The sequence below is a fragment of the Megalops cyprinoides genome, chromosome 10 (assembly GCF_013368585.1).
Source record: "Megalops cyprinoides isolate fMegCyp1 chromosome 10, fMegCyp1.pri, whole genome shotgun sequence".
Taxonomy (NCBI): domain Eukaryota; kingdom Metazoa; phylum Chordata; class Actinopteri; order Elopiformes; family Megalopidae; genus Megalops; species Megalops cyprinoides.
Window position 1 is genome coordinate 3,211,685 of NC_050592.1, and position 14,763 is coordinate 3,226,447.

General features: G+C 45.6%; 1 protein-coding gene across 3 annotated transcripts in view; it reads left to right on the plus strand.

The window, feature by feature from the left end:
- Nucleotides 1-217: 217 nt before the first annotated feature.
- The window catches only part of inpp5b (inositol polyphosphate-5-phosphatase B), a 33,025-nt gene continuing 18,479 nt past the window's right edge, over nucleotides 218-14,763 (plus strand). The window contains exons 1-7 of one of the 3 annotated variants that reach the window (XM_036538939.1): nucleotides 218-472; nucleotides 1,172-1,263; nucleotides 1,452-1,549; nucleotides 1,894-1,923; nucleotides 2,227-2,337; nucleotides 6,044-6,196; nucleotides 13,035-13,119. In XM_036538939.1, coding sequence (XP_036394832.1) covers nucleotides 416-472; nucleotides 1,172-1,263; nucleotides 1,452-1,549; nucleotides 1,894-1,923; nucleotides 2,227-2,337; nucleotides 6,044-6,196; nucleotides 13,035-13,119 — 626 coding nt within the window. In that variant the 5' untranslated portion in view covers nucleotides 218-415. Of the gene's footprint in view, nucleotides 473-1,171; nucleotides 1,264-1,451; nucleotides 1,550-1,893; nucleotides 1,924-2,226; nucleotides 2,338-3,742; nucleotides 4,098-6,043; nucleotides 6,197-7,998; nucleotides 8,091-13,034; nucleotides 13,120-14,763 lie in introns of those variants that run through there. The other 2 variants (XM_036538937.1, XM_036538938.1) reach the window with 2 other exon arrangements.

The following is a 14,763-nucleotide window of genomic DNA, read 5'->3' on the forward strand; positions in this document are numbered from 1 at the left end:
GCCGTACGCTTTGACGAATGTAGCCTTACCGTATCGGCTCTCCGCGCTATCCTGCCGTGTTTAGCACCTTGTACCTTATTCCCCGCCTCGGATTGGCCGGTATCAAAGGTTGCCTTCTGCGCCCGGGGAGGTGTCCAAATGCGGCGGCTAATGTTTGACGTCACCCCCCAACTTCAGAAATCTCTGCGTGGCAGCCGTGGAACGCCGCGAGCGAGGAACGGGGACGCAGCTGGGGGGAAAGGGAAATAATGACTGAATGCCAGAGACCGCGTCGTAACTTTGATGTAAAACTCCATTCGAGTTACTTCAGGCAGTCGGGAAATTTTGCAAAGTGTTAGCAGAGCTTTTTACAGCAGTCGTCACTGGGGTGTTTTTTGGATAGCCGGAGACAGCCCAGCTAACGGTTTTCGCTGCGATGGATCAGTCTGTAGCAATTCAAGAGATTCTGACAGAGGAAGAAAACTGCCTCATAGTATCCTTCTGTGTTTTGCGATGTGGGCTATCCATGCGAAGCGGATGCGACGTTTTTGTTTGAGTATGGTGCATATTATGTCGTGAGTTTTACACGACGTAGGCTATAACACTTAAGTTCGCTCTGTGACTCCGATCGGCTGCTGTGTGGTTTGCCAGCTTGCGTAATTTTGAGGAAGATGCATTTCGGGACACTGGCGCAAGGCGAGGCCTCGGAGCTGCCGAAGTGTATATATGGGCAGTCATCTGGTTGTTTCAGAGTTGCTTCGTAGTTTGACTCTCATATATCAGTTACAAGCTATGTTCGTGGTTCTTTTGTTGTTGCAAATATGATCTGGGCACGTACTGCAGCGCCAAAGATTGTTCTTAACTTTGCGAACTACCGAATCCTGTTTAGAGCATGCCCAGTTAATTACTTGCAATGTCAGCCCAGAAATCAGGAAAATCCCTTGTGATGTTTTTAATGCGCCACAAGGGGGCGATATTGTATAAGTGCAATTGGACTGTTCTATAGTTGTTCCTGTAAACTGTTGTTGGTCATATTTGACATATTTATTGTCGGAATTAATTTATTTTGTATTATTGAACACAAGAGGGGGATTTAATGTAGCCAATTCTCAACTCCAGGCGTCTCGTAGGCATAAACCTTATTTCTGCACTGTGAAATAATAAGTAAGTTGTGTGTACTATTTGCCTTGAGTTTTCAAAACATGCCGTCCAATGTCTCCTGCTGGTGGACGATCTTACCGAAAGCAGATTGCTTGGTTTGGTGGAACACGACACGGAGCACGCGTGAGTTTGTGCCCGTGTTTTTGGGGGGGTTTTTTTGTTGTTTTTTTTCTTTCTTTCTTTAGTCAATCAGTGCATTTTTCATAAGCACCTCTAAAAGGGGTGACCAAAAGCAGAGAATGCACTCCATAAACTCAGCGTCACAGCGGCAGAATAAATTATGTTAATACACTGACTCTTGTCTCCCGAAGGCTGTTCATGTTTACCCATAGAAGAATGGCCATCACCGGTGATGACGTCACACTCGAGCTCATCGTCCCCATATCTCACGACTTCGCGATCGTGGAAGGTGAGCGAAGTGTCCCGTCCTGGCACTGACCTCTGTCCCATAACTGTGCTCACGAATTATGCTATCTTGCACAGGTTGAAATATAATAAACTGCGATTTTTAAACAATTACTCAGGTCCGCATTAAAGAAGTAACGGAGGCGGTGCGTTTACTTCAGTCCACGAAGATAAATTCCGTTAAGTTTTAGTTGTTGAATTATGGTGCACCAGACCGACTCATTTCTTTATGCTGTAGTTAATAATAGGTTTATATTTGTATGTTTAATTACCTGTTACTATTTGGTTTTATGTATGTGTGTTATTTGCTCTGAAGGATATCAAATTAAATGGTGTGTGTTTCTTTAGTTTCATCGCCTGATGAACTAGCGATTGTCGGTGAGTTCTTTTTATCATTCACACTACCTAATCGTCAAACATGTTTGCCAAACCCAGCTCTCAAATGCATCCATTGTTCAGTCGTTACTGAACAAAAGGTAATTAAGCTGTATTATTAGTCAGTAACAGTAAGACATTTTAAATCCATCAGCCAAATGAATTAACAGCAATGTGTATGTGTGTTTTCACCCAGAAGTGTTAGAGTCACTGTTTTCTAAATCGAGGCATGAAGTGCTGAGAGTCGGTTTGCGAGTGTTTTGTTTGTGGTGGGGGTTGCAGAAGCTGTCCCGTTGCCCTCTGTAGGTGCTGACACCAGGGTGCGGGTGACAGATTTGGATCTTGAGATGGAGGTTCACTTACCTTTCGGCTCGCACACGCGTCTCTTCCTCGGCGAGGTCAACCGAGCGTGGAGTGGTAAGAGGCCGTCTCATTCTCTTCTTCAGAATCTCATTTCGTGACGTCTGTTTGCCACCATCTCACACCAAACCTGAGGCTCCCGCACTGCAAACTGCGCATTGACATTGGTTATTAACAGGTGCACGATCTGTAAACAAAATGAGTGGCCTACTCAAGCCCTCTTCACTTCAGTGAAAATACAGCAGACAAGATGCTGTGACATCACCCATGAAGTCATTATTTTGGAGTTTTTTTCCTGACATGACCATTATTCCCTCACTTGCTAGTTGATTTCAGATTTCTCTGAAATTCACCACAGAGGAACCTTGTATGTTGGTTGAAGAAAACAGTTATTAAGAAAACTGTGATCAAGGAAAGCATTTTGTCTGGCTTTTCGGGCCTATACACGCCTCCCGTGAGACATTCTAGATTTTGATCTGTTCTTGGTAAGTGGAGGACACAACCCTCCGATCCTCTGCTCTGATAAGTTATTATTTATAGATATGTCTTTCTTCTGAACTTCGGACTCTGTCACTTGAAACCCTTTAGTTTCATAAGCAAACCTGCTTGGGAGGTTTTTGTATCGATCGAAGCGACTCAAGGAACAAACATCAGAGGAAGCATAAAGACTCAGTGCTGGTTTATTTAAAGCCCCGGGTTTGACTGTCAGTCTTTCACAAAGCTCAACGAGTGCTTTAACACAGAGTGGCCAGGCTTATCTCTGTTTTTAATCATTGCCACAAGCACAACAGCCCAGAGAACCATGAGTTTCCAGCTCTTGAACGGCAGGGGCAGTAGGGTGTAAGTCTGTGCTGAGCTGGGCTGGATTCCCGAGTCTTGCAGGTGACGTCTGCAGAACGGGATCAGAGCAAGAGCTGCTTTGAATCCTTGCAAATTCCTTCCCCCCCCCCCGTCTGTCAGAGGAACCTGCCCAGCAAGTTGCGCGCCGCTCGTAGTTGCCCGAGCGGGGAGGTGCAGGTGTGATTCAAAACTAGCATGTTTACAGCCTGAGTTATCGCTCTGTCCTGCGCTAACCAGAAGCTGCGATGACGAAACTCACTGCGGACAGACCGCAGATACGGTTAGCGCCCAGGCCGAGTGTGCATCGACACTCAGGAGGCTGAGAAACGAGGTCAGTTTAGCTAGTCTCCAGAGCAACCAAACACCTTTGATGTAAGGACAGGCATTGTTGTTGTTTGTTTTTTGTTTTTTTAAAGTCCATATCTCATTTGAACTTTGACTTTCACTGGTGATGATCTCATTCTCTCAGGCTGATAAAAAGTAGTGATGCGTAAGAGATAGAGAAAGAAAGGAAACTGAGGGAGGGCAGGAAAGAGAGTGCGTGGAGGGGTGGAGTTCTTCTGTGGGTAGTGGCAAGTTTAGCTGTCGCAAGCCAACCTCTGAATGCGGACACATCGCATCGCAGTGTCAGCAGAGGGGGGACAGAAGCAGGGAAAGCACCCTTTTATCGTAGCTTTGAAGGTCTTTCATTGGTGTGCCTTTTTTGTAGTTTCTTCAAATGTACGGAGTGGGGCAGGTTCAGTTCCAAGCAGCTGCTGTTGATAGCATCGAGGGAGGAGCGGTTTGTTAAGCATGTGTTACTTCTGCCGCTGGAACATCACTTGCACCGCGAGGGTACACATCGGCAGATGAGATGAAGGATTAGGCCCGCAGCAAGCCACAGCTCTCAGGGGTTCTCTCAGGAAAGGCAACGATGGAAAGCTGTGGAAATGTGTCGGAAATCCTCAGCAATGATAGGGACGTGAGGATATCGAAAGGTAAGGGGAGATGCGGCTGTAGAGAGAGTCCAGTCTGTGTTGAACAGCAGAAACGCCCCACTGTCGGTGTTCTTGTGGTCACCTGAGCACTGAAGTACTCAGCGCAGTTACAGGCAACAGGAAGCTGATACGGCTGTAAGACTTTGTGGGGGGGAATGTGTGTGTGTGTGTGTGTGTGTGTGCGTGCATGCGTGTTTGTGATCACAGATCTCAAAAAGGGAAGATAATACAAGCCACTGTGTACTCTTTAGCAGTAGATGTCATTGCGAGATGGAGATACAGTGACAGTGAATATACTGTATATAGGAGCCACATGTCACCAAATGCCGGTTTGGTGCCTGGTTTGTTGATAACAGAAACCACTGGATTCCATTTTTCTCTGGAAGTAGTCACAGAGGAGGGCCATTTGTGATACCCTGGCATTCTCATTGAGCTAACACTTAACATTCCAGTGCTGTGAGGTTGCTGCAGCCTCATGTTTGCCAAGTGCTATACCACTGTGGTAAAAATGGCATGTGTTAGCTAGGCGGTGATGTGTCTTTTTATATACCAGTGGCATTGTTCCTAATCATACCACCATGGCACTTCCACAGAAGTATGAAAATATCATGTTTGCATTTCTACATGGAAACATGCAGCCACCCTTACTTTGGCATATGTGATGAGTCAGCATGGAGGTGTTGTGGGAAGACTGCCTTTACCTTTGTAGTTTATTGTGGGCATCGGGGCTTTTTGCACTCTGATCTGTAGTAGTTCCTTTTTTCGTGGGGAACTCGTGACTTAAAATAAAGACTCCATGTGTGATGTGGATGTGTAGATTGGTATCTAAGCAACGTGAGTGACTCTGAACAAGGGTATCACCTGGAGCCCCTAAAAACACACTCTGCTTTCTCATGCAGCCCGCTTTGCCGAAAGACCCAGCGCTGGGAGTAAAGGTCACTCCTCAGCATTCTCTCTTTTCTTAATTCTTGATCATTTTCGTTCCTCTCCCACTCTCTGTTTGATGTCAACAGCGACAGACGAGAAGCTTTGAGCGAGACCTGGAAAGCGGTCAGTGACAGATTTCCGGGAAAGCTGCACTCGCGTTGGCCTTGATTTTGCTTACGTGTTTCTGGATAAAAAGGAAACGTGGGGCATCGGAGACAGAGTCCAGAACTTTTTTTTTTTTCTGTAGTCTCAGCGGTTAAAGGGAGAACAGAACAGGGAAAATAAATCTCCTTGTGAGCTTGGTTCTGAAAGCTTTGGGACTGACCTTGTTCTCTGCGGTCCACAGCAGTTCTGGACATGTCTCTGTTTACACTCACCCACTCTAGCTGTACGTGTGCTTTTTTTTAGGGTGACCCCGTCATGAGGGTCACTGGTATATTGTAATCTCATCTACCGTCCAAATGCTGCTCACCCTTTAGAGTTGAACGTATTTGGCACGGTCCCCACCGGCCTCGGTGGTATGGTTGTAAGCAAATGAGCAAGGTAGTCTGTGTTTATGCTCTTTCTGTTTTGGAGACGAGAAGAAACGATCACAGAGAATGATGCTAGTTCGCTGATGTATACCTGGCATGCTCATGTCATAGGAGCAAGCCCTGTTGAAGACAGTTTCTCACCTTTTTTTATTTTAATGGCTAAACATGGCTACCTCTGTTTGATTTTCTTCTAATTTGGGCAAACCTAGTGTCTGGTGAACTGAGCCATGTCAGCTTGCTGCAGAAATGCCTCCTACTCTCCTCAAACAGAGCTGACCTACATCTGTGCGGGCCAGTAGATATTTTGGTTTCTGACTCAGGGCCCACTGATCATCACCATAATCTTTCTACGTGCGTGCGTGCGTGTGAGTGTGAGTGTGAGTGCTGTGTGCGTGTGCGTGTGTGAGTGTGTGTGTGTGTGTGTGTGTGTGTGAGTGTGTGAGTGAGTGAACGCTCATGTCTTTGTTGTCTTGTCCTTGCCTCCAGAAGTCTGTAAGCAGTCCTCGACGGAAGCGCCAGTCTCCCAGTTCGAGTGGCTCTCCAAGTACCGCAGGCCTGCAAAAGGCCCCGGGCCAGGCAGACAAGTCAGCGCACCAGGCAGAACGCCATTCTCCAAGATCAGCCAGCTGAAGAAATCAGGCAAGTAGTCCCTCTCTCTCTCTCTCTCTCTCTCTCTCTCTCTCTCTCTCTTTCTCTCACTCTCAATTCCTTTTAGTCAGGGTGCCTGTGTGGCTTAAGATAATTTGATGTTGAGAGTGAGAGTGCTAATTTATTGCGTTGGAGCTGATATCTAAGTGTGCTCTACTTACAGGAGTCACTGTTTACAGAAAAATGAGTTTATTCTTTTACCATGAGCAGATGCAAGACATGTTGGCAAACTGTGAGTCTATCAAAGAGATGGGTATTAGATGTGTCATCCAGCCATACACTGTCTGTGTTGGGCATTGCAAATGAAAAGCCTGAATATATCTCAAGAATTAATATTTTAAGCATCAAATGCACTGACATTTTAAGATACAGTAATATTACAAAGAGGATGAAAGAAGCTAAACAGAGGTTATGTGGTCCACGTCAAACCAATGTACATTCTGATGAATGCATTGCCATTAGCACAGACAAATGTCTGGTGGATTTTGTCAGAACAAGTCCTTGTGAGTACTTTGACGAAAGTGCAACAATGGACAAATAAGGCGTTGACAATAGCATTCGGGCTGGCCTACGCGACTTCCTGCGCTTTCTTGCTCAAAGTTCACCCCCATCAAAGCTTAATTGAGTGTCTTTTATTCGATCATAGGCAAAACTGAGCCGGTATTTCAGCGTGCTTATCGTTGTTGGCACATGGTCCATTCACAGTGAAGAGACGATGTAACGATGTCGCTCGAGTTAAATCCTGAACGAGGAAGTTCACTGCAGGATGGCACTGTGTGACATCACGGGCTGCCGAATTTCCCCAGGTTGTGTGACATTCCTCATGCTGCCGCTGAGGTGAATATCAGATATTGGGGCACTCGACACAGCCGTAGCAGCCGCCAGCTATTTCAGACTTAAGACGTTTAGTTTGTTCGAAAAGCGCAGTGGTATTTGTCCTGTCCGTGGTACGATAACGTGGCTCACCGCGTAGGTTCAGCCTGCTTGGTCAGTGAGATTTTTAGAAGGAAGTGAATCATGGAACTGGAGCAAGTTTGGCGCTTCAGTGACATTCCCCCAATTCCCACATCTCCTCCCAAAGTACACAACCTGTGTTTCGGGATGTTTATGTCGTGCCGTAATGTCCCCCGAACTCAAACTGCCTCAAAAAACACGCACCGCACTGAACAGACACATTTTGCTGTCAGGTTAGAGTATGTACCTTGCTGAATAAAAATGAAACTGTCGCCCAAAAAAAAAAACCCACCAATAACTTCTCCGAAATGTCATGTGTGACTCGGTCCCCCCAGGTCCCCGCTTTTGCCCTGTATCGATCAGATATGTTCGTTATGCTTCTTTTTATCTTACACTGCAGTTGAAATAAAAAAACGGAAAGATGGTGATTCATTTGTCGATGGGTGTTGGTTAATGTAACGTCGTGCCTACTCTGATCTTTAGCCGACTGCATGACATAATAAGTGATCTTTGGACTTTGATCTAACAGGAGATTTCGATCTGGATCTTGGTTTCATGTGTGAAGACGTTAAAAAAAGTTCGATTATCACTAACACGCTAACGTTGGCAAGGTGACGTTACTGAAATGAAAAGTCATAACACTACGCCTTTCGTGGCGAACTGTGTTACACGGGAAGTCTGGCTAATTTGCTAGCAAGATTTTTGCATTTTAATAAACACTTGAATAATTCAGTCCCATTATATACCGAAGTTCTAGTGTCAGACTTCTTTCAATCGTACAGCTCCGATACTTGATTACTTTGGTCTAGCTGCACTTTGCGCAGTCGGTGTCACTCAGGCGAGGAAAAAGCGCACCAGGAACAGGTCTTGGGAGATCGGGCAACATGAGAATGAGGAAAGTAGGAAATGTCTGATACGATCAAAATAAGCGGTAAAGAACCCTGTTTGTTTATTCATTTTTTTCGCTTTGAATGGGGTCCAGTGTTTTGTGTATAGTGGTTTCATTGTTAACGGGCGAAGGTGCAGAACGCATCTAGGTAAATAGCTATTTCTCTGTTGTAGAAAGTGGAAATTGGCTAGCTAGTCCTGCTCGGCTCAGCTAGCTAGCTGTATGGGGTTCCTACGTGTTTATTGACTATAAATCTCTTTGTTCCTGGATAACCGGTCAACTAGCCTATAGTGCGCGGACCTGTTGTTTGGACAGCCTTAGCTAAGTAGGCTTACTAGCTAAGTGTCAGTCGTTTTAAATTTGCGGGCTAAGTTAACTCCGCTCTGGTGGGGAAGGTGTTCAGAATTAACTTTATGCCTTTGAAAATCCTTGATTCTGGAAGCCCATTAGCAAACTGTTTCCAGCAAGACGGCTTATCTTGGGGCGGTTTGTGCCGTCAGTAGTACTGTACTGTGTGTTTGTCCTTGTACACAACACTTTTTATTATTTTTATTCGGCCAGTTGATAAATTAGCCAAGTGAATTGTACACGTTCCTGGACCCTTCATTAGACAACGGCAGAATGCTCGTCCCCCTTCTAATAATTACCAAAGTTATAGTCAGCTATTTATCTACATTGCTCCCTCTGATTTAGATGGCCTCATAACCTTGTAAAAGATTATGTGCTTTAGCTTAGTGGATTTAAGTTCCGAACTGAAGTAGCTATACCTAGCTAGCTAACCATGCACCAGACGCTTTCAGTTGCATTTCGGACCTTGGACATTTTGGTTGCTTTTCACTCGGTGCGTCGCGATTTGGCATCGTATTGCACATCTCCAGTGAGTACAGTGAGCTCCGAAGTCTTTGTTTTTCTCCGGAATCCGGTTTAGACTACAGAATCTACTCAGGTAGACGGAGTTCTTAAATGCGGCGCGAACGACACTGAAATGGGTAAAAGTGCGCTATTGTCCGCTGGTGTGATGCTGGTGCTTCTCGCTGAACTTGCTGATAGTGTATGTTGGGATATGTAACAGATTTTGTGGTTGAGCATTTGGCAGATCAGCCTCATCCTAGGAAGCTGAGGAAAGGTGTTGCTTGAGCCCACCGTTTCACTAGTTCCTTTACTGTATTAAAGAACCTGAAACAGCGAAACGAAGTCTGAAGCCTGCATTCATTTTCATACACGGACAGTGCGACAACCGCTTTATTTCTACAGTGTGTATTACTCACTGCCTATCTGGCACCTGTTCAAATGAAAATTGAAGCAATACGCTTTCATACAGATTCATTTTCCATTTGGCACTGAATTAGCAGTGTGATTTGTCTGTGGTGTGCATTAGGTGTAAACCGAGAAATGCTTTGGTCTGGGAGTGGAAAGGTCAAAAAACCATTCTAATGACCATGGCGAGAAGGCAGGTGGTAATGCAGCTTAATAGGGCAGTTGTATTTGCCAGGGTTTTACATTTTTTGTGGGGAGCCTGATGTTCTAAACTCATAACCCACTCACAATCTATGACAGTGCATTGCTGAAGAGAAGCTTACACATAGGGCCTCTTTGGTGAGTTCCTCTCTCTGCTGTGTCACTGACCAGACCAGGCCTGAATCACTCACACCTCCTGACACACTCTGTTTTCACGAGCGCTTTATTTTTAACAGAACCAGTGATACCAATCTATGGTGTAAAACACAAAGTGTACAACTTGCATGCATCATCACTTTGCTGGTGGAGCTACCTTCCTGTGTTTTGAGGGCATATCTGCAATGCAGTGCAGATTATTCTGTCTTAAACAGAGTGCCCCACTGCCTCCGCATGGAATGTTGCACATGCATGGGATTAGTATAAGTTCCAGTAATACGTTACTGAGCGATGCATAGACCCCATGGGGCAGAGCATGTCACCTGCCTTGTCATGTATGTATTTTTTTTTTTTTTTTTTTGCCAAGTCAGATAAAAATGAAACGGCTGACCACCAACAGGAAGCGCACTTTGCTGTGACTCAACTTCCCCAGGTTGCTGGAGAACAGTTCGCCGGTTCGAGTGTGGAAACATGACACAAACTGTAACTCATTTACAGAAATTTCAGACCCCCCTTCAAAGGGCTGTAAAGTTATCCCTCTCTTCCTCAGTAATCAAGGGGTCAGGGAGTCCGCAGTGTATCCATTTTAAATGTTGACACGGGGGGGAAATACTATTTGTAGCGCTGAGTAGCTTTTTATGGTACCGCAGCACAGAGCGCGCGCGGTTAGGGACGCTTGCTCAGCGTGAGTCCTGCGCTGCGCTCTGGTTCTGTAAATACGCGCCTGTCGCAGCATGCCGGGAGTTTCCCTATGGAAGTGCAGAACAATGTTTTCCATTTCCTTCTCCGTCACGCTGCTTGCGGGGGCTGCGGTCTCCACCTCGGCGTTCAAAGAGCGTTCAGGGCCGCGCTGTTGGCGTGCCGTCCGTTCTGTTTACCCGGCATGGCGTGCTGCTCCCGCTGCACCTCTTGCTGTGGCCTGTTTAATTATAGACCGCCTCTTTCCTTCTCGCTTGCCTGTAGAGAATATATGCCGGTCCCTTTTCTATTTTTGCCCTCTGGGGTAGAGTGAAGTCGCGGTCGTCGGTAGGCTGAATCGGCTCGTCCTAGGCTATGGTTTTTCTGCCACGGAAACCCCACCCCCAAACACTGTATTTCCTGGCACCGCACAGATAATTTGGGTTAGATTAACGGGCCATTAAGGGCCCTGAAACTGATGAGGCGGTAAGTGAAACGGAATGATCCAAAGGTCGATTGAAGATATTGGGAGGCTTGTGCCAGCAGTTGATTAAAGGAGAACTCTGGTCTTCAGTGTCAATCGCTGACATTTTGTGGGTTTTATATAATGTGTACATGTGTCTTAAATGTGAAGAATGACTGAGCGTTACAAATCTTGTCATATAAGCCTAGAACCCAATCCTCCAAATGGTAACCAAGGCCAACATTATTAGCAGCCTACGTTTCTCAGTGAAATAAGTAAGTAAAGGCCTGTAAAACGTTCTTTTCCCCACAGAAATCCTCTCTGATTGCTTTAAGACACTAAGAATCTTGTTGAAAAAAACTGCTTGTAAAGGCACGTGGTTTACTATTTATGTAAATGTTTACTCATGATGATGATACTGCTTTTTACAAAAATTGGGTGAAACAACACATTTTCTGGCAATTCACCTTAAGTAAATCGAGAGGGAAAAATGAGAGGCTTGGCATATGGGCTGTAACAGAATTTTGTTCTGATTGGTCATTTTTGATTTTTGTGTTTTCATTGGTTGTCTCCTTCCCATCCAGCAAATCAGGTTCAGGAACAGTTGTAGCCCTTAAAGGTTGTAGCTCTCTGTTATTTCTCGCTGATGATCTTACGTGCCTTTAACAGAGACTGACTTTCTCAGCTTAGATGAGTAGCAAGTCATTGTTGCTGGAATCATAGAATTCATTCTATTTATCAAATCAAATTTGGTTTTAGAGACCGTTATTAAACATGTTGGGTGACGTAGCTCTCACTGACGTTAGGGGATTAGAGCGGTAAAAGTGGATAAAACGCCTGCAACAAAGCAAAGGCCAGAGAGAACGCCCCCAGGATGTCTGTGTAACACTGTTTGACGACATTTACGCTTTTCAGCATCATGCCCCTGTTATTTCATGTTACTAAACCATGTACTGTTGCAACACTGTATCCTGTAGTTGATATAATGTGTGGTTTTCTGCGGCAATACTTTACGGTCCGTTCAACTTATCGTATCGGACGCTGCCGCCATCAGACTGAGACGCAGGTGTGACCTGGTCCAGTTACACAGGAGTGTTTCTGACCACTCGCATAACTACAAGGTAGAGTGCCGGCACTACTAAGGTCTGCTCATTCCTCGAGGCTCGAAGTTTCTCTTTCTTTACGAGTTTTCGGTCATCTCTTACATCCTTTTTTTTCTTTGCTCAATCCGCTATCGCTTTCAAAAAGCTGTTTCCTATTTTCTTCTGTGTCACCGTTGGGTCTGCAGGGAGCTGTTGATTGACTGTGTGTTAGAAATTCACCAAAGGGGTGATGTCTTTATTGCACATGCTGATAGCTTAACTAAGACATGCATCTCTAACAGCACCTGCTATGAAAGGCTACACTGTGGTAGAGAGTGAGAGTGTGTGTGTGTGTGTGTGTGTGTGTGTGTGTGTGTGTGTGTGTGTGTGTGTGTGTGGGGGCAGCACAGGGAAAGCTGAGGGACACTCCTCAAAGCTCAGTCATAATCAGGGCTTCAAAGTTTGATCATTTGTGAGAATCCTGTGATCTTCAAAGGCTTCAACTGTATTGCTTTGAATAAGGATCTGTCAAGAACTGTACTGTTATTATAATGTTTTTATAGCTAGACACTTAATTTAAAATTCTTAGGTTTTCATTAAGCTGGAGAATTAAACCAAGGAAAATATTTTAGTTGGACATATCCAGTACACACCCCAGAAATGGACTTCACAGTTGAGTGTTAAAATGCATCATTTGTCCAACAAAATGCTTTCCCTGGGGTTTAATTTATTTTCCCAGGCACCTCGTTGTACCAGAGACACATTGTTACGACCAGCCTGGGCAAGAAGAGAAAGAAAATGCAATTAAATAAATCCAGCCGAGACAGGAAAGGAAGACATGAGGGCTCTGTAGTGGAAAAACAAGATAATGAAAGGTCCTTTAGTGTAATTTCCTCCTTTATGTGCTTGGCCATGCCTAGATTGTTATTGTTGCTGTGCCAGTTCTGGGGTAGGGGAGAGTTTTTGCAGTCTCAGAGTCCCACCCACAGGGCGAGTGGAAGCAGCTGAAGCAGCCGAAACACACAAACCCGCTCCAGAAATGGGGTTCGGGGTGGGCGAGCGTGTGGGGGGGGTCAGTTTATAGGACGGCCGCCTCGTGTGCGGCACTGCGGGGGTTTAACGTGACGGTGTGGCCGTCTCTCCTCGCAGGGAAGGCTTCGGTGGGGAACGGCAGAGCACAGGGGGAAGAGGAAGGGAGGACCGTGCGGGCGGGAGGAGACAGCGGGCCCGAAAGGTAAGGAGTGGGGACCCCCCCCATGGCGTCACGGGTTAAATTTCATCCCAAATAACGGAACATACCCACACCACAACACCCCGCATTCCCGCTACGTCTCAGTGTAACGCTGTCGACATGCTGTGCTGAGATCCTTTCACACTATTGCTGGAGTATAAGAGGAGGCCTGTTTGAAGGCTTTACGTTGGCTGGGAGTTTGAAGCAGCAGCCAAAACCCAGGCTGTACAGAGGATTGTGTGTAAATGGATGGAAGAGCTAGTCCTTACCAGCCAGCTGTGCTGAGCTGTGACAGTGGCTTTTTTACAGCCTCCTCTTTGGTTTCTGTGGGTCAGAGTCATGCTGGAGCAATGCCTGTTTTGTCTGGAGAGTCTTCTGAAAACACAATTTGCTCCTTAGACAGTATAATTCCGGTCGATGAACTGGAAACCCTGTTGTCTCTGAACAAGGAGCAGTCTCAGAGCTGTCAATGTAAGGTTATGCGGGTAAGCGGCTCAGTGCGCAAGGTGTTTGCTTTGAGCACAGGTGAAGCCCCACGACTCGGGTTCAGAAAAAGTGGCCGTGTGATTTGCCAACAACAGATCCCGGGATACAGGGGTGGGCGTGTTGGCAGGCAATGCTCGTCTCACTGCTTCCAGCCACGCTTAGATTTATCAGCCACCTGCGAGTTGCCTGGGTGACGTCAGTAGCGCCTAGATTCCAGCGAGTCTCCTTTCCACTGGGGCGCTCTGTGTGACGTGAAGGATTGCATTCGTCTTGCCTTGGTGCTCCTGCAAGAGGCTAGCACTCGGTTGGCAATTCCAAAACAAAGTTGCATAAGGGAGAAAACGGCAATAAAAAAAGGATATATGGTGGTTCAGTAATGGTGGGACAGGTGTTCAGGTTGACGAAGAACCCCCTGGGTTGCAACGTCGTGCACTGTGTCGTTTCTCTGTCTTTGTGGAAAGAATTCCGCTCCAGCTGACCTCTTACTTACGTTTGATTGAGCTCTTGATTAAATTCGGATCAGATGTGGCAGTCATCCACTTCTAGAGGAAGAAGTGTTGCGTCAACTTATTTTTGGTGATTTGTGCTGCCTAATCGAATTAGATAAGGATTTACCGCCTGGGAGATCTGAATTAAGTCCAGCGTGCAGGAAGTCGTCTTTACACGGGCTGAAGCTGTAGCTTGAGTGCAGTTTAATCAAGGCCCAGTGCACAGATTTCTCCTTTATGAACCAACTACTGCAGATACATTACATGTATTTTTCTTAATATCCTTCACAGAGTATTTACAGGAACTGGCAAATGAAGGTATTTAGCTGGTCTGCTGGTATGTTTTTAGTTTCCTTGCCCTTGTTTGCCTCTCCCAGACCTTTAAATTGTAATTAATTCTTTTGATGTGTGTTCCATGGTCTGGGCCAGAATATAGTCATTGTGGTACTTTTCTGCAGTTTTAACAGTCAAATGTCAGAATTCATAGAAATTGTTGTGCATTGTAAAGAATTAAAGATTAGCATTCAATTTGAAAAAGGAGGATTCATTCAGTCAGTTTTCCGAAGACCCAGAACAGTTAATTAACTGAACGGTTAATTGAGCTGTCGCTGTGACGCATGAATGGATAAAAAAGTGAGGTCCAGGAAACACTTTTACTTTTTACTTTTATAAT